Here is a 20,534-nt window from a genome sequence, read left to right as displayed (position 1 = left end):
GCGGTGGGGTGAGGCAGAGCCTTTCCTGTTATACTAACGTTTGTGCCAGAGGTTTGACTGTATAAAGTATATGAAAAATACATAGAATTTGTTTGAAATATCTTCTTTGTATTATTCTAATACTTTTTATAGCCAAAACTCTGAGTAAAAAGTCTATGGTAGATGAGAAAGTGCCTCACCTGTCTATCTTTTCCCTGAATCTCTGATCAAAACTCATCAAAGGAGTTTATACTGCTGCACTTGTGTATAATGTCTAGATGTACCCTTTGGCTCAAATATTGTGTGTAAATCTGGCTCTGGTGCTAGTTAGTGCATTTTGAGCCATTTAGCTCACCACACATCACTGTCGCCACTGTTGGGATACCATTGTCCCAGTGATATTTGGGAAGATGGTGCATTCAGATTTAGACAGATATGGTGAAATGGTATTAGAGAAGTAACTGACGTGTGCGGCACAGACAGCAGCTAGACAGGCTGGGACTGACTCAATAAGGTGCTGGTACGTTGGCACAGGTACATTTTGACAGTGAGCTGCTCCACTGTAGGATGTCGGTCGGCTCTCACACACCTTCGAAACTGACGTTCACTAACTGTTCTGTTTCATAAATATTGCCACCCTTGGCCCGAAAGCCGATAATCATCCCTTTTAGCAACTCTGATAAATCGCCCCTTTAATCCATGACAGCAACGAGTGATATGTGTGCAGAAGACCTATCGCACACCTTATATACCCACCAGGCCATCGCACAAAAACATGACATACTTCATGGGTTACGCGCTGCCAATGTCAAATGTAGTCGGTGGTGTTAGGGTCTCCTGCTCTGTGCTGCCACGTCGTCATGGCAACCGGGAGACAAGTGCTAGCGGAGTAACCTGAGCGTAGCTGATACTCCGGTTCGGGTCTTTTGCTGTGCAGTGGTTACAGGCTCTGTGCACGGCAGGGGATCCGGTGCTGGTTTTTGTGCTCACAGTCTGTGAGGTCTGAGTGGGGCGTGGACAGCACCTGCTATATAAAACCTCTTCTCAGGTTAGGCAGATGCTGCTGAATCTTTGTTGGTTAGTCAGTTCCTGAAAGCTAGCTAGTACTGTGTAAACTTTGTATTTGTTTGTTGCTTACTGCAAATAGGCCTTGGGATTTGGTATTACACTCTGCCAATCCAGACCTAGCAGTAAGACTGGAGTCAGTCGTTTAACCTGCTGGGGTTCTTTTGCTACTCTGTGAACCTAGCAAGTTTGCGGCTGTATTCTCAGACTTGCCTGCCAAAATCCTTTCTCACTGTGCAAGGTGTTCAGGTGTCAGTTTAGTGGCAGTAAGCTGAACCAGAACACTGCAAGTGAGGACTAGGATTGTGGAGACTCTCCTTGTGTCTATTATTCCATCTCTGACCAAGGAGTTTACTGCCACACCCGTTGGTAACCCTTTAGGGTTTTGCTGTTGCCCTTAGCAACAGCATTTCGGGTTCTCTACGTATTAAATCACAACATCTCGCTTCTTTCCATCTGAGCATTCCTAATACTAGGGAGACACCCAGTTTCTTAGCCTTTGGGCTTCTCTGTTCACTTTGTGTTTATTTTGTTACCCTATCACCTTCTATGTATGTAATGTCATATTCCCCAGTCTGTCTGTGAGTTCATTTGTTTTGCATCCCTCTCCGTTCAGACACCAGTACATTCCTGCTGGCACTGGTGTGCATAACAGGTGGTCATAATAATGTTACTCAACTGCGTATGAGGAACACCGTGAAGTGGGACAAATCTCTTACTCCCAGAGTAATGTAGCCACAGTTTATATTGCAATGAATTTCCACTTTATAGACTTTCTCATCTTTTTTAACATTAATGTGAAAAAGAAAGAGGAAGATAAATTTTGTAAAGTTGAAATTCACTTGTGTGGCTACTTATATTCATTTGTGTATTGTGCTCTATATGCCTCGTGCAGTGTACCGTGTCATGCATATTCTCTGTAAAAGATGGGGCATTCGCAAAGATAGCAAGAGGCTCTGGCACACTGCCAAAGTCTTTGCTATCACTGCGCAGCACCATGTTTCCTAAGATATCGCCCAAAAGATGGCTCCATTGCCACTTCTTACACTGGCAGACTGGATACAAGAAACCTTTAAGGCCTGATACGGGAACAGGGTGTACAGTGCGAGCCCAGGGACCTGTGTGAATTACACACCCTGCACCCATTATAGCTATGCCCTGTTTCTTTACCATTATAGTTACATGCATTATGTAGTGAGTAAAGAGTCGGACTGGCTCTCCAGGGTATTGCCAAGATTAATTGCCAGTCCATGCATGTTGGCACCCTGCTCTCTGTACCTGATCCCACACATACAGGGGCATATTAAGAAAGTAGTGGGCCAGTGTGCAGTATAAATCAGGGCTCGCTCCTCTGCAACTGGCAGCTGTGCCAGAATCTAGTGCTCATGCGCAGGACTCCAGGAAAATGGTGAGCGAGCCATTTTCCCATTGATTTTCCCACTACGTATGCGCAAAATGCAGAGAAAATGTCCACCGCGGCATTTTACACTTACTTGTGCTGCCACCAACTTAGGACTCCAGAGGGGTAAGTATTCAAGAAATGGGTGCCAGGGTGTGCAGTGTCGGCCTCCACGAACCCAGGGGCCTGTGTGCACCGCACGCCTTGCTCCCATTATAGATACACCAGTGTGCACATACAATCAGCATTGTGGATATCATGATCAGTCAGTGAGGATGATTGTAGAGTAGGTGCAAGTGCAGAAACCAGGTGCCTCTAAACATTTTCCCTGCATACATGGATTGGAAGCGGTTCCCCGGGGAGCCAGTCCAACTCTGGTTGAGTGTAAGGAATGGTTTCCTATCATCAGCCATTTTATACTGTTCTTCAGTAGCTGCTGCTGCACATTGTGATACTTAGGTAGCAGCTTAAAGTGGAGATTAACCCTTTAGGGCTGGCTTTACAGATCAATATCTGATAGGGATCTTTCCGAAATAGATGGACTGCAAGAAAATCCAATCTGAAAATGTCTTCATCTGACTATGTGGAAGATTGATCAAATCTTGGAGAGAGATAAATTACAAACAGACTTTACAGATTGTGCTTGAAAAATTTATTTTGGAAGCTGATTAGTTGCTATGAGGAATTTCTCCGCTTTACCTCTCTCCAAGATTTGATAAATCTCTCCCTTTGAATGACGACTTCATGTGACAATGCTAAATGTGTCCCTTGTGGCCGAACACAACATATACATCTGGCTAACAGGCACCTATAGAGTCCGGAGTCGGAAGTCTATAGGATAAATAATACCAGCTCCATGAACATAGTATTATTTTGATTATATAATAAATGATATAATACATATAATATATTTGGTAAGTTGTATTATAGGTCTAGTGGTCCTGTAAGTCCTCAAAAAATGACGGGCCCATTTGCCTGATTACATTGCATAATATTTATCAGATGAAAAAAATAATTACTCAAGGCAAACTTCAGCCAAAAAAAATACCTCACAACTTTTTGTTTAAATTTGACAAATTATTTAAATTGAAGAGCTGTAAAGTGTCTTTCCTCCACATTGCTTTATAGACTTATACAATACATTAATCTCCAATCTCGCATCAGCACACTATTGAAGTGTAGCAACCCATCGCTAATGTACGTCATATTCTCCATGCATTTCTGTGTTATAATTGGGTTATGAAGAGAGACAGGAAGAGGTCACCATCCATATTAAATGTGAGAGCTTCACGGAAGATGGACACCTTCATAAATGAACCATGAACATCCAATGTGTGCATGTAGGGAAAGAGTTTCTGGTTGAGGTGGTCATGTTTAAAGCACCAATTGTAATAGAAACGAAACCCTTTATTTAATTACATACAATGATAAAAATAAAATAAAAAACAGTACTAAAGCAACCAAATAAGATTAAAAAAAAGCTATAATAAAAACAAGTTTCAAAGTGAAATGTCATTTTCACAGAAAATCATGTTCTCTGTGCCTGTCTCATTGGGGAATGAAGAACTGTGAATTCTGTCACTGAACTGCAGATGGGGAATTCTGTGTCTTACAAGTAATTACCTTTCTATGGAGCCGAATGCGAATTGAGAAAAGCACTGGATAGGTACACACAAGATGAAATGGTTTTTTTGCCGAGCTGTTGGTTGACTGCTCATCTTTGCAAAGCATTTATACTCAATCAGATTCAATATTCGGGCTGTATATTACATTAAGGGAGTAGGTATAACAACATTGCAATTAGATCTTGTTAAAATAAAAACATAATTGGATCCCTATCAATTAGCGAGAGCCCAAGTCATACATTACAACATTAGTACATTTACAATATTTCTCGGCCTAGTGCAGTCACAGGTGCCACGTTTGGGAGTTCCACTTGGAAAGTGGGTACCTACGTTTGCAGCATTTGGGTGTGCTACTTCATTGTCCATCATACTATACAACAATTTATTTTTCAGAGGGTAATGAATCATCAGGACGAGTTTAATAAATGTGCCACTGTTGTATTTTCTATGTTTTTTTTATATAGTACAATGGAGGAAATGCTCCTAAAATATAATTTCCAGTATAAAGTAGAATGTGCCATTGGCAGCAAAGAATGATTCTTTATTACTGGCACCTCCTGAGTACTCGTAAAATTCATGTCCTTTTGCAGAGAGATGCTGTTCCCCACTAAACAGGGAATGTGCTTTACGTTGCAGATTCAAAATTGGGAACAAAGCAAAATATAGGAGTACTGTAACTTTATAATTTAAACAAGAAGTGGTTGTGCTGTATACCAGGAGATAATAAAAAGATGAGAGCCGACGTATATAATATATACATTTATTAACAATGCGTAAAAAATGTAAAATAAACAATTATGAAGATATCATTAGTGAAATTGATAAGCACACCTTATTTGTCTCATGTATTAGGTATCTCTTTCAGCATATATAGATAATAGCTGATATAAGTTCCTTTAACAGATATCCGCAATCACAGAGTGCTGGTGATATTGAAAATGGTAGCTAATGATCAAAGAGTAGTTGATGCAGTCCCGGAATTTCAAATAATTAGCATCACCATGCTAGGTGAATGAAACGGTATTTACCTTTCTTCGTGGGCTGGTTATGAACCGAGCGTCCTCGGCCAAATGTCCCGCAATGCCAACAAACGCTATGCAGCGGAGGAGAGATGAGATAAGAAAGCCGCCGGTCTATTGTATCTGGCAGGAGCAGTGTGAGGAGCGGCAGCAGCCAGCAGCAGTAAGCGGGTCAGATGGAGATCACGCTGGATCGGTGCGGATAACTACAGATGGAGACCTGGACAAAGGTGTGCTGGGAGGCGGGATCCTAACGCGTTTCGTCACGCTCCACGTATTGTAACTTTACACTTGGGCAAACCATGTTTCCCTTCAGGTGGGGCAGGTTTAAAACGTGCAGAAAAATTTAGTTTGGCCAGGTGAAAAGTTAGTACTGCTGTACTTTGCTCCCAATGCTGAATCAGCCCCAAAATGTGCTTCCCTCAAAGGCCACAACTCATTTAAATACTCTACTGTATAGTACAAGATCTTTTTATTAGACATCTGCAAATGACAAGGTACTACATTTCCTGACTTAGCCCGCAGTCAGTAAGGTACATTATGCAGTCAGTAAGCCACTTCCATCCAAAGACACGTTCTACCACAGAAGAAACTACTATCTTGGCTCTTAAATTGAAATCCCGGCAAGTGGGGTATCTCTAAAGAGTGCAAGGTGTATGGCCCCACACCGCACATTCTGCACCCATGTTCTTTCATAATTCCCTGTCCAAACTCCAAAGTACGTTCGTTAGTGGCAGTTCTGCACAAATCACTGGAAAAATGGTGCCGAGCCATTTTCCAGGAGACCTGTATATGCACAGTAGACTCTGGCAATGTGCCATAGTCTACACACTTGTGCCACCACCTAGAGAAGAGGAGGGCTGGACAGAGACTGCACACGTGTCCCACCGCTCTTAGGGGGTAATTCAGACTGCATCACTGCAGCGGCAGCGATCGCAGTCTGAATTGCCCAGTGAGATGCTATCAACATCTCACTGGCTGCGACCGCCCTGCCTGTCAACCAGGCAGAGGCGGCCGCAGGGCGGGAGGTGGCGTGCCAATGGCGCTAGAACGCCATTAACGGGGTGCAGTACGGACAATGTAGTCATGTCTGGACCGTTGGGGGAGCGGGCCGCAGCGGCTGCCTAACAACACACGCAGCTGCTGCGTGACATCACATGCAGCTGCTGCGCCCCAGAACGCAGTGGGTAGCTCCCTGCGAGCATGCAGGAGCTGTGCAGGTAGGGAGCTACTCGCCAGGTACAAAAGCATTGTTGCCGTACGATGCTTTTGTACCTGTGCGTGGTGGGGGGGGGTTGTCGGGTCTGACATGCAGGGTGGACTAACCCTGTGCTAAATTTAGCACATCTATGATCAACTCTGAATTACTCCCTTAGCACACCCCTGGTCCAGGCCCATAGGAATGGGTGTTATCCAGTGGCGGCTCCAGAGGTGGGGCTGTAGCGCAGTCCAAAATTCAAATAAGGAAGCCACACCAACTGCCTGAGTTCCGGGCGGTGATGTTTGGCAGTGTTTGAGGTGACAGTTGGTGTGTCTCCCCTATTTGAATTTTGGACCGCGCTGCAGCCCCACTTCTGGAGTCTAAACTGGTGTCAACTTTAAAAATATTGACAATGAATAGAAATGTTATATTTTCGGAGATAAGGATAGTGTTTTGTGTACATGAACATGCATAGCTTATGTCATTTTAAAACATACAATTAAATGGTATCGGAGAAGCTTGTAATAAGCTGTCACAGTTTGCGGAAGAGTCATAGCACAAGTATTGATTGAGCCAGCTTCCTCTAAAATGTCGGTCATCTTGCAGAACAGAGATTACTGTCAGATTCTACATCTAATGAGTGGCATATAAAGATAGATCTTGCAGAAGAATGTTTGCGCAATTTTAACAACTCATCTCACTGTAAAAATAACTGCATAAATGCCTAACTTAATAGAACATCCGCACAGGGGGCTGAATCCACACTAATGGTGGATACTACATAAAGCTGTTTAGTTTTCTTAGGAAATGATTATAAACATATACTAGTCTAAATAGTGTGAACGTAATATCTGTAATAAAAAATAAATTTTACATGGGTGCCAAAGTAAACAATGTTTAAAGCTCTCTTTGAAGTTGTGTTTTCAGTATCCAGCTGGGTTCCGATTCTTGCCGCAGGTTAATATGTGCCCGGTATTTTGGTAGGTTATTGAACTAACTATCTCTACCACTGCCTACCTTCTTCTTCTGGCTGCTTTCCTCGCCTGGTTCCCACTGTGTCGGAGCACATGTCTGCCCGGTCGAGCCTGCAATGGTATGGTTCCAAAATTTCCGGTCTTTACTGCACGCTCTTCAACGCTTTTCATGTCAGCTGCACTTTGTCAAGGATAGCGCTGGGGTGCTGGTTCCTTTAATTAGGGTTTAAAAGAACGAAAAGAAGGAACCAGGACCACAGCGCTGTCCTTGACAAAGTGCATCCACATGAAACGCGTTGGAAAGCACGCAGTAAAGACCGAGGCCGGATGTAATGAAATCAGAGTTTGCCAGAGGTGCAGGTTCCCAGCCGAACTCGGCCATTTTCTTAAAGCAGTAATGATTTACAAGACATAGTTTTGCCTTGTACATGACTGCCCCTTTAAAAACCTTGAACCTGCACCTCCGGCCAACCCAGACTTCATTACATCTGGCCCTGGTAGTTTGGGAACATTGTAATTACCAGACACCGCCGGGCGGACGTGTGCTCCGACACAGCGGGAACCAGCCGAAGAAAGAAGGTAGACAGTGGTAGGGCTAGTTAATTCATAACCTACTAAAGTACCATGCACATATTAACCTGCGGCAAGAATTGAAACCCAGCCGGATACTGCAAACACAATTTCATAAAAGAGTTTTAAACATTATTTACTTTGGCACCAAATGAAATTTCTTTCTTATTACAGGTATGGTGTTCACACTTTTTAGATACTAATTACAAGCGTTCTGCTTATATGTTTATTAATAGGATATCCACCATATTCTGGATGCATCTGTGCTTTCTACAAATGGGCAAGCTATACAGTAAAAGTACTGACCAATGTCAGTAACATGGCTAAAGAGAAATTATAAGACAGATAGCAGACACCTCTCCCTTACATCTGACAAATATGTGCCACGGGAGACCCCACAATTTCTTCTATAATTATGCTAAATAAGTTTCACTGGGAATTTCTATTTTTATATTTATTCTTATTTACTTTTTTTTTATTATATCTAAACATATGTTACTTATTTATGTATATTTTCAGCACCAATAAAAGTCCATACACACTTAACGATAAAATGAGCGACGTCGCTCATTTTCCCCCTCCTTGAGCGACGTCGCTCATTTTATCGTCAAGTGTGTATGCCGCCAGCGACGACCGATGCGCCGCCCCGCGGGTCGGCAACGATCGTCGCTGTCGGTAGGGCATGCATGAAGGATGTGGACTGTCGTCCACGACCTTCATGCAGGGCTGGCGGGGGCGTGACGTCACTGAGCGATATGAGCGGTCATATCGCTCAGTGCGTACAGGCGGCCGCCGACCGGCCGGCCCGGGAGGGGGAAACATTAGACGATGTCGCTCACAGAGCGACATTGTCTAATGTGTATGGGCCTTAAGACTTTCTTTTGGTACCACAGTCATTTATTTATTTCTTTATTTATTTATTAGCAGTATGAGGAAAAAACCTTCTTCCCATAAATACTTAAGCCAAATTAGCTCAACACATAAACTATACTCATAGATTTATTCTCAGAATTCTCTACCATTTATAGATATGCCAAATATATGTACATTATAGAAGGGGGGGCTGTAGCTTGGCCAGTGTTTTGATCCATAATAAAGTGTATGCGTCAAGTGAATGAGTGTATTTTATACCTTTTTTATAGCATATATTAATTTTATTCATGTCTACCTCTTTATTCAAACTGTTGATAGGTAATGAATGTGTTTATATGCAATACCATGGGCTTGGATGTTACAGACAGCCAAACTCATGTGTAAATACATACTCTAACAGTAGGTACTGTATATTGTGGGGGAGAGTTGTGGGGAAGAGACTGTGCAGAACTTTCTAGACCAAAAGCCTCTATCTCCCATGTTAAATCCTGATGATCAATTAGCTTCCTACCATTGGTGTTTCTATAATGGGTGCAATGGGTGCAGTGCACACGGGCCACTGGGTCCAGGGGGGGCCACACCACACCCATTGCACCCATTTTAATACTTACCTTTCAGCTGGGAGCTGCAATCATGGTGGAAATTGCCGCCAAAATGGCCACCGCGCATCTGAGGTAGCCAAATTGGTCTCCGGATCATGGTGGGCGCCATGTTTCCGGAGACCTGCACATGCGCAGTAGACTCCGGCACAATGCCGGAGTCTACAGCGCCGTACAGAGGAGGGGGCACACCCGGAGGTGCACACGGGCCCCCTCCTCTGTAGAAACGCCCCTGCTTCTTACAGACTACATCTTGCGCAGCTTTCCCATAGATAGTGCTGTATTCATGTGTGCACTTAAATGGTTAATAACAGCCCTCGATTTTCTACTTGCACACACTGTACATATTCTGTAGTAGCAGCATACATGTCCATTCAGCTCAGAGTTTACTCACAGTAGAATGGAGATTCCAGTCTCTTGGTCAGATCTCTACTTGTGAGAGCAGGAGAGCCATGAGATGCAGGATGCTAACCAAATTTATAATTTTGCTCTATAATGTCGTATTACTGTGCAAAACATAGAAAGGGACATTTTCATTTTTAGCCACAACTTACCTTTGTCATGCAGGTTTGCATTGTAGTGGGAAAATGTAAGAATGCTGCTTAAAACATTTCTATATATATGACAGAACAAAACCAGTAATATGGTGGAAAGGGGTGCTGCAATCTGCACCGCACTTATCACTGGAGGTGAATATGTTGTGCTGACAGCTACAGTATTATCAAAATGTATACGTAGCATCAAAAGACTTCACAATACTGCTGGGGAATTTAGAGATTATACAAGTATTACACAGCGGCTTCAGTACCAATTATTCTGCTCTTTGAACTCTTTATCTATAGACCCCCTACAGTACTATATATTTTGTATTTACTAGCTGGGCATATTTATCAATATTATTTGGGGTCAATTTTCCCGAAAACAGACATTTACTAGGGATACCGGCAAAAATTAAGTATCCATAGGATGTACAAAGAGCAGATATCTCCTATAGCTGCTATGGTCCATCCATAAGTGACCCCATGGATCTTTATGCAGGCTGATAAATTATGTAATGTTCCAAGCTTTGGAAAGCATTGTGTTGCTCCAACAGCTAAAGCCATCTTTACCGGCATGCCTGATGTGTACATGGTACCAGAAGGCACAAAGGTATACCGCTTCCATTGTAACTGTAAGAGAAGATGATTCACCCATCTTCCCTCCTACACACTTGTAAGATTCTTCCAGCAACAGAACAATCAATGCCTCACTTAATAAACTACCCATCTACACATTCCAACTAATATACCACAGATATAAGCACTTCTCTAGAGCTAAGTATTATTTCACTGAAGAATCAGTTCAAACCTTTAGACAAATAGCATTACTTTACCCTGGTACTAGAACTAGGCTGCATTGTACTACAAGCATAAGCAAGTCTTTACAAGTCTCATAACAAGGCACTTTCAACAGTATGTCATATTATGTGTTTACTTATTATTTACGCAGGATAAAGCATGCACAGTACTTCTTAATAAATGCATTCCAGAATGAAACAAGTACTTACGGAGGTGTACAAGTAACCTTCACTGTTCATTGCCAGGTATAGTTTAGTTTGAACACCTTGAATTGCCACCACTCGTAAGCCAACTGGTATGAGGTTAAACAAAGCTGAAATAAATAAAAATAAACTGAAGCATGTTTATATCAGTATATTAAATGCTTAAGTATTATCAATCACTGCCACCAACTTCTTAATGCAGCCTCTTAAAAGCATCAAGTAGCAATAAGTGGCTCACTACAGTATTTCATAGTAGCTGTAATTTATCACCATATGTGATGTACGTCTTTCATTAATGTAAAATACTACTGATAGATATACTAAGCAGCTATAATCTAGAAGAGAGCAAAGGTACATTTATATAATAACAACAACAACAACAATAATAATAATCCAAAAAAACACAGCAACAGATGTTTGCGATTATTGGGGTTTCCTTGGATTAATCCATAGCTACTTCTTAGTTCTTACTATCAAAAGTGCATTTAAATTTAATCTTGTGATACCGACGACAATGACTGACTCATCATCTGATTTTACATATCAAAACATTTACACTCTTGTTGCTCTCTTTAGAATCCAATAGTTCTTGTACACATAGGAATTGGTTAGGCAAAGAAAACACAATATAAATAACAATAAAAAAATTTTATTTTTTTTTACAATTGTTTCTATTTTATTTTCTACATGTGTGAGCATTAGTTTTTATTATATATGCTGTTGATTAAATTCAGCATGAGGTCCTGCTGTGATATGCGACTTTTGTACATTTCCGGGTTTTTCAGCACATAAATAAAACTGCTTATCTCTGCTCCCATGCAAAACTATTTCTAATTCTCTGAGTGTCATCATGCAAGGGGATGCGGTCAATTTACCTACAATCAAAATCCAGACTAAATACCGACAACAATTGACCGATGGTCAAAATACCGTCAAGGTCAAAATTCCGACATGGTCAAAATACTGACAGTTAAAATATAGACAAGTTGAAAATACCGACACTTAAAATGTCGACAGGTCAAACAAATTTAATTAAAACCGACTTGGAGTGGGAATATAATAGTGTGCAGAGTGTAGCAAGGCACCGTGCGCTCGCCCATGAGAGAGGACGCGGTGCACTTATACGGTGTCCATGACGACCTATGTCAACATACACACCAAAACAATGAAAAACATGTGTCGACTTTTTGACCTGTCGACAGTTTAAATGTCGGTATTATGACCTTGTCTGTGTATTAAATGTCGGTATGTTAACGGTCAGGATTTTGATTGTAGGTATATCATACTAAACCCCATGCAAGGCTCCTATGAGACCTCGCACTGAATTGTATCACCCTCTAAAATAAATAACTATATTTATTGATTGATTGATTGATTGATTGATTTTAAATTTATGAGTTACGTGGTTTAAGGTGTTTATTTTTTACACTTTGTATACTACACTTCAAATAGTATTTTGAAAGTCAAGAACAGCAATCTCAGAGTACAGATTGCTAAAATAAATGAAAGCTTTGCCGAATAATGTGATGGGAGACTTGAAAGTTATCTACTAATGATGTTCTACAGAGTTAATTACTTGGGTTAAACCAATTTAAAAAAGGTTAACGGTGATGAAAAAGTAATTTCTATGAAATAACAAAACCGAAGCACAGCACGACTGATGGCAATGTTCTAACAAAGCGCTGGTAGCCACTTAGTGGTGTCACTGTTACTTTTTAGGCTATGTAGCTATAGCAGTACACACAAGGCAGACAATTCAGAGTGGATGCACCTGCATTTGTGCTGTGGAGATATGTGAGATGTGTAAATGTACTGTACTGCTTGTGCACATGACTTGCACCAGTACTTTGAGCTGTCTGTATCTAACACTTGCATGTCAAGGGGTTGATTAGATGTGACTGCAGTGCAGTAAGGACACACAGATGCACTGCTAAGCATGTCCCTTTGAAATGCGTCCTGTTTTGGCTAATACAAATCTCTGACATACATTAATAATTACCTATCGTAAATTCTCCGCCTAAATAAGGCAGTTTTTGAGGTTAATGATGATGATAACTGTATACAGTGTTTACATCTACATATATGCTGCATATGCTATGTAGATGTTTGTACTGTAACTCAATATACAGAAGTGGAAAAAAAATTGTGCAAATCCATATTTTAATGGACACTCAACATTTACAAATCTAAATCCTGAATGCATTTTTAATAGTATAAGTATTATTATTATTAGTAGTAGTAGTAGTAGTAGTAGTAGTAGTAGTATCATTATTAATATTTAGTAATACAGAGCCTACACCTTATTCAGCACATTACATGCATGTCCATTCCTTTATACATGTCTTGCTGTTCCATTCTATAACTGTTCCGAGTGAAAACTTTTCAAGTTTTGTTCTGTAATATACTAAGGTGGATTTTCAATTAGCTAATTGACCTCCCTGGGGATATTCAAATGTCCCCGATGCCGACAGTTACTGGAGATTTTTTTCACCTGCCTGAGACAGGCAGATAAAAAAAAATCCCCGATAACCAGCCCTATCAGCCCATTTTTCTTTCACGAAAACACGTAGATTCAGGAACTTATCCGTGATTTTATGTGCTATCGTTAGAAAATGGGAAAATGTTTGCACAAGAAACGGGTATAACATTGTGATAATACCCTGTTTTTTTCATGCAAAAATTCAGAGGACACAATTGAATATGCCCCTAACTCTGTGTTTAACTGAGGGAACAAATTACAGGCAACATTATAGGATATTTATGATCCTATAGAGATTATATGGTCTTTTTTTCATACATACATATATACATTACAACTCATGAACAAGAATGTCCCTACGCAGAAGACAGACTATGGACAGAATTTGGACACCTGGGATATTAACCTCTGTGCATAAAGACATGTTGACAAGTTAAATAGCATACATAAGAATACATAGATAATAAAAATAAGGGTTGCTTTTGTATTGATGACTAAATACTTTCACACTCCAGCAACAGGGTGGCATCTGCCTTTCTTATCTGCTTTTAGGTGTCTAAAAATAACAATTATCACACAGTCTTTGCAAATGGAACTTTCCAGAAGAACTGATAAAACTATTCTGTCTGCGTTTGTGTTGCCCAATCTACTCTTTTTATATTAGGGAGGCATTGGAGATGGTTAGTGCGTGATTAACCAGCTACCTGCTGTCAGAGAAGGCTCCATTGGTGTGCGTTGACTCATCTGGGAAGGTGAGGGGTTAAATGAGTAACTGGGTAAAAGTGAAGAGGGGACTGGTCTATTACTGGCAGGGTGTGTGGGTGAATATAGCTTTCTTTGATTAAATGTACGATACAATCTAGAGGACATCTCTAGATCTCCATGGAGATAACATTTCACTCGTTGTCAACATCCTTGTCCCCCAGCTCAGTTTTTCTTTGTAATATTTGCATCACACATATAACACACGTTATTGCCTGCCTAGTTACCATCTGCACTAAACAACCCTACGCTGCATTCAGAGAGCTGTGTAACTGCCCACTATTATGTACAGGGGTAAGAGAGCTAAAGAAACAGATCAATAACTACTTACTGTAGCTGCTTTCCTCTTCCTTTGTCCCATCAATTGTGCCATCTGCTTGGAGCTGCAAGTGGTATCCTTGCCGGCTATAGAGCTTAGTGACTATACCTTTGAGTTGAGGTTCTGTAAGTAAACAGACAACACAAAGCAGATAAGAACCATCTCTTAAACATGACAGAATTCAACAAACTTTGAATCAGTTCTGTACAATTGCATCAGTCACTCATCACTGTGATTTCAGAGACTGAAATATGATGTATTATAAGGGTACACACCTATTTCTTTCATTGTAGATAAATACAAATAACAGCCATATTTTTATATACGTATCCTATTTTTTTACTCTAAACTGTTTATTTTAAGATGAGTACATTCTGTAGTAGGCTGCATACAGCCACATGGTAAATTATTTTATGTGCGCAATGTGTTAGTTCATTCACTCAGAAGGAGAGAAAAACATGAACAATAAATAGCAAGAGGGAAATCCCATTTCTGCGTAACAAACCACTGCTCAGAGGAAGACTGTGAATGTGAAATAATATGTTTATAGCAAGGGGGAATGCCTAGTGATTATCCTTACACGGATTATAGCAGTCTTGGCCATTCATACTGCATAGAAAGGACCTGATGACTTACACAATCCTATAGCAAGATTAAGATCACCTCCAATGATGCTTGGACTATAATTTGCTGTCATGTCAACAATGTTTGAGGGCATATATGAAGATGAATGTGATGATTGTTAATAATAATAATACTTCGATAGACATATTTCAGGTTTGTATTGGTAGGATTATATAATAGGCATATATATATATATATATATATATATACATACACACACACACACACACACACACACACACACAAATATCACATATGTATGTACACATACATACACACACTCATTTATATATATATATATATATATATACTATCAGAATGTATCGGTGGCATCGCCATGTCACCAATAAATTCAGAATACTTTATATTAGCCATTTGAGCGTAAAATCTGCATAAAGAACCATTATGCAATCTTTCCCTGATTAGGAAACGTCTTGAATAGGTTTACAATACTGAGGACTTATGTTCCGATCACTATCTTAAAATATAGATTATTTTAAAAAGACAAATAAAATGACCAATGGAACACATTGCTCCAGTTTCCTTCCAATCACAAGCAAGAGACTATCCCTGTACTTTGACTTATTACCATGTTGTTTTGCCTTTCGATCTGTGTATAACAATGTAGTGGTACACTTTAGTAAAATCTAAAAGCTCATTTACTGAAGCATAATATAATAAAGTGGAATCACTGATACATGTAACCTATGCAATATCTGATGAAGCATGACTGATGCATAAAGAAGGTCGACATTAGACCATAAGAAGCTTTCAAACCTGGTCGTCGTCTTCTCCTCTTTTTGGAGCTGAACAGTTTGACCCGAGAGAAGACATTGAGTTTATTTTTCTCACAGTTCCCTTTGCCTTTGCTGGGGCTGCTAACACATTTACATGCGTTGGATTTTTCCCTCTCCCGAGCTTGTCTCTTCTGCCTAATAAGGGAGCTGGCAATAGCGGCAGCCATAACTAATGTTCACCAACAAAAAAAATTTGGTCGGTCTATTCAGGCGTACAATACAGCAATCGCCACAAGATCAGATATGACGACGATTATTTTCCTGGAGACTAAGAAAGTTCACAATTGTAACATCAATCTTTCTATGATCAGTAATGGAGTTCCTCTTGAAGAATGAATATGGTCAAATAATTCAGATCCACTGGTAAAAAATATATACCCTAACTCACTTCCTCCCCTTGTAAATCGCGACAACTTTTTCAATCCCTCAGACTTTAAACCATTAGGCTCTGTCCCAGATCATATAGTTACTCTTCTTTATTTATCCAGTGGATATTTTGTTCAGAGTTTTAAAATCTGAATATTGACCAACGGTGCAGTACGGGCTTGACCTCGATAAGACAATGGTCTGTTCTTTCCACATCCATTCTGGCATCACAGATACAGCTCACGTCTGTTTTTTCCAGCTGATGCATCTTCCCCTAGACACACTAGCTACATTCGAGATAAAAATGAGCCTTTTCTGTATTCCAAGAAAGCTGTGTACAATGCAGCAGCAGCAGCCTCAGTCTTCATGCACTGAAGCCACTTGTAACTGTGTGTGTGTGTGAGAGAGAGAGAGAGAGAGAGAGAGAGAGAGAGAGAGAGAGAGGAAGAGAGAGAGGAAGAGAGAGAAAGAGATGCAGATGGTCTGATCCCCTCCTTTTTTCAATGAAATACAGAATAGCTCTGACCAATCTCCTATTCTATGTCATCTGCACACATCTGGTTACTTTTACTGAGCACAACAAAGGCATTTACAGCTCAGTTGTTCCATTTGTTGATTAAAGTCATATATGAATTTACATTGCAGGCTCTCCTATTTCTGCAAGAGGCATGACATGTCAGGATAGGATGAGCTGTGCTTTGATGAAGGTAACCTGCTCTCATAAGTCCCCTCCCGGAGAGAAAAAGGAAATTTTAATTAATTGTCAAATGACTATTTAATTGCCAGGGCATTAAAGATGCAAGGTGAGTAACTGGATTTGGAAAAAAGAGATAATCCATATTGGTCATTGCTGAGGGCACTGGATTGGCTGTTAGTGGGAGTATCCTGATTGGTCTGTGTAATTTTCCTGCCTAGTTCTTCCTCAAAAGAGAGCATTAACTATGCTTGCCTTTATTCCAATTATATTCTGCCTGAAACTCTATAGCCAACACGATGCCATAGATGGCACGTTGCTCATGACACTGAAAGTATCAATCATGCTATTTAATGTATGTATTAATATTGACATTCCATTTCGCAGTGAATATTTTCATTTTTTTATGAAAATATCCCCTCTATGGGGGTCATTCCGACCCGATCGCTCGCTGCAGTTTGACGCAGTGATCGGGTTGGAACTGTGCATGCGACGGCGCTGCAGTGCGCTGGCGCATGGCAGTCTTCATTGCCTAGAGATTGCCAGAGACAGAGGCGGTCGCCGGGCAGGAGGGGGCTGAACGGCGGCGTTAAGCCGCCGTTTAGGGGGCACGGTCCGGCCAACGCAGGCGTGGCCGGACCATTGGGGGGCGGGCTGCGGCGGCTGCGTGACATCTCACGCAGCCGCTGCGGCCAGCGGCAGCGACGAACAACTTCCGGACAGCCGTAGAAGCTGCGCTGGTCGGGAGTTACTCCAGAAATACAAAAGCATTGCCGCTGTGTATTTGTGCGGGAGGGGGGGGGGGGGGGCTGCACTGACATGCTGGGCGTCCCCCCGATTGTCAGGGAAGATGATCGTAGCTGTGCTAAATTTAGCACAGCTACGATCAACTCGGAATGACCCCCTATGTACTAAGTGAAACCCGCAGGGTTTTGTTTTCCCTGCATTTTGGAACTGTTTTTTAATAACATGTGTACAGAGTCAGTTTCCAGAATCGGAGCCAGCGCAGACGGAGGCTGCGGAAGGGAGATCAGAAAATCTCTGTCTGCAAGTCCATAGGCTGAAAGCTTTGCTTTTCAGAGTTTGGTACATAAGGGTCAGATTTTAGTCCCCTTTGATATTAATGGGAACTGCGATCTGTACTGCTAATCGGCCTTCAGCTGGAGATTTCTGTGACATCTCCTGTATTATGCTATTAGTACATAGCAACAAACAATAAAATACGGGTTGTGGTGGTGAATGCTTAACTACCGGAGCAATGCAGTAGTACTCCAGAGCGACTACAGCTACTCCAAAAGCAGTTATCCCTGCAATCGCTAACACTGCTACCAAAGTAGCAATGTTACCTACTGGTGCCATTCAGGCTGACTGCGCAAGTGTGACCTACATTCACGCATGCACCTGGCTGCAGAGAACTGAGGCGTCAGAGGGATTCACTCGGAACCCTCTTTGTAACCCCGCACCTCCTTCCCATAGTAAGGAGCTGGACTTTGGGAATCAGCGCCATCTAAAGCTTGTGTTGGGTCCCACAGGAGAACTCTGAAAACAAAAAGTTTGCAGAGTACTAGGTGGCCTAAAAATTAACTAGCGTTTCTGCATGTGTAATGGGTCCATCAGTGATAATGAATTGGCCCCTGTATCTTAAAATGTGTGCATGACTATGAGTTGACCATGAGACTATACCACTCTCATGTGGATGAGCCATGGGCCCTCATTCCGAGTTGTTCGCTCGCTAGCTGCTTTTAGCAGTCGTGCAAATGCTAAGCCGACGCCCTCTGGGAGTGTATCTTAGCTTAGCAGAAGTGCGAACGAAAGAATCACCGCGCTGCTACAAAAAAAGATTGTGCAGTTTGAGAGTAGCTGCAGACCTACTCCTACCTTGCGATCACTTCAGACAATTTAGTTCCTGTTTTGACGTCACAAACACGCCCTGCGTTCGGCCAGCCACTCCCCCGTTTCCTCAGCCACACCTGCGTTTTTATCTGGCACGCCTGTGTTTTTACACACACTCCCCGAAAAAGGTCAGTTACCACCCAGAAACACCCACTTCCTGTCAATCACTCAACGATCAGCAGTGCGACTGAAAATCGTTGCTAGAGTTTGTGAAAGTACGTCGCGCGTGCGCAGTGCGCCCCATACGCAGAATTGCCATTATTTGACCTGATCGCTGCGCTGCGAAAGAAAGCAGCTAGCGATCAACTCGGAATGACCCCCATGGTCATCTCTGCTGCGATGCAGCATACTGTAACACGGCTTTCTGCATGGCATGCCAACCTGCAACTTTTCGCAGCCAGCGATCCATCCATTCATTCCTAATGGAATTAACGGAGCAATCGCCATCTGCAAATAGTCACAGCCTGGCACGCCATGCAGCATGCCGCATCGCAGTAAGATGAGCGTGGCTAAATTTGTATGTGCTGGACCATTAGGCTGTATACGATGGCCACAAGCCCAGATCATATACTGCAAAGTTGGGTCTGATGAATTCAGCTTGTGGCATAATTTATTTATTATTTATTACCAGTTATTTATATAGTGCATATTCCGCAGCGCTTTACAGAGATTGTTTGGCCCAGTGGAGCTTACAATCTATATTCCCTACCACATGTACATGCACATACATTCACGCTAGGGTTAATTTTGCTGGGATCCAATTAGCCTACCAATATATATTTTTGGATTGTGGGAGGTGTACCCGGACAAAACCCACGCAAGTATGGGGAGAATAAACAAACTCCACACAGTTCTCTTTTTGTTAACAATTATGTATATTCTCTTGGCTACCTTAGCCCACATGGATTAAACAGTGATAAAATGCTAATGTTGGCAGCTTTTCTTAGATCTCTATGGTAAATATTAAATGTTATCTTTCCAATAGCACTCATTATCAATTTAGCCTTGAAAAGCAATATAATTTAGTGTCTAAGGTGGAGGGTAATCTAATGATTTAGCACTTGCCATTTCAAAAAAAGGTGGTGATTGAATTAATGTGCGACTATCACGTACAATAGATTTAATTAACAAAATGTTGCAGTCGCTCCTACCTTGAACACACTTAAAATGTACTTGTCAAATGTAAATAATAGCTTTCTAATTATTATAGCCATACTCTTACTGAGGAGCAACAGCAGTTTCAAGGTTTGAAACAGGGTAAATGCTCCGTGCAGCGGAATATGGGGGTAATTCAGACTGCATCGCTGCAGCGGCATCAATCGCAGTCTGATTTTTTTTTGGAGTGCGCTCGCGCACCCCGGGAGTCCAGTGAGATGGAACGCCTTTGGTGTGCGTGGTCTGGACAATGGAGGCGTGTCCGGAACATTAGGGGCGGGCCGCTGTGAGTAGCGGCCTGACCCAGCGCACAGTAGTTGCGCTGGCAGGGAGCTACTCGCCAGGTACAAAAGCATCGCCGCCGTGCAATGCTTTTGTAACTGTGTGTGTGTATGGAGGGGGGGAGGAGGCGGCACTGACATGCAAGGTGAACTAGCCCTGTGCTGGGCGTCCCCCCGCATGTCAGAGTAAATGATCGTAGATGTGCTAAATTTAGCACATCTACGATCAGATCTGAATGATCCCCTATGACTGGCTGTTGGCAAATGCTATCTGTTAATCTTTCAGACATGCCTGTAATTCTGGTTGACAAAACTTTGGA

At 41.7% G+C, this 20,534-nt stretch overlaps 1 protein-coding gene across 6 annotated transcripts in view; it reads right to left on the bottom strand.

Annotated features, from left to right (window-relative positions):
* Window positions 1-20,534, bottom strand: part of FGF13 (fibroblast growth factor 13) — a 676,355-nt gene that overhangs the window by 72,587 nt on the left and 583,234 nt on the right. For 5 of the 6 annotated variants that reach the window (XM_063937423.1, XM_063937422.1, XM_063937426.1 and 2 more), the window contains 2 exons: window positions 14,417-14,527; window positions 10,851-10,954 (listed from right to left, as the gene is read on the bottom strand). In XM_063937423.1, the coding sequence (XP_063793493.1) occupies window positions 10,851-10,954; window positions 14,417-14,527 (215 nt within the window). Of the gene's footprint in view, window positions 1-10,850; window positions 10,955-14,416; window positions 14,528-15,805; window positions 16,593-20,534 lie in introns of those variants that run through there. The other variant, XM_063937424.1, reaches the window with a different exon arrangement.

This window comes from Pseudophryne corroboree, chromosome 8 (assembly GCF_028390025.1).
Source record: "Pseudophryne corroboree isolate aPseCor3 chromosome 8, aPseCor3.hap2, whole genome shotgun sequence".
Taxonomy (NCBI): Eukaryota; Metazoa; Chordata; class Amphibia; order Anura; family Myobatrachidae; genus Pseudophryne; species Pseudophryne corroboree.
Note: the sequence above shows the minus strand (reverse complement) of the source record. Positions and strands in the feature narration are given on the sequence as shown.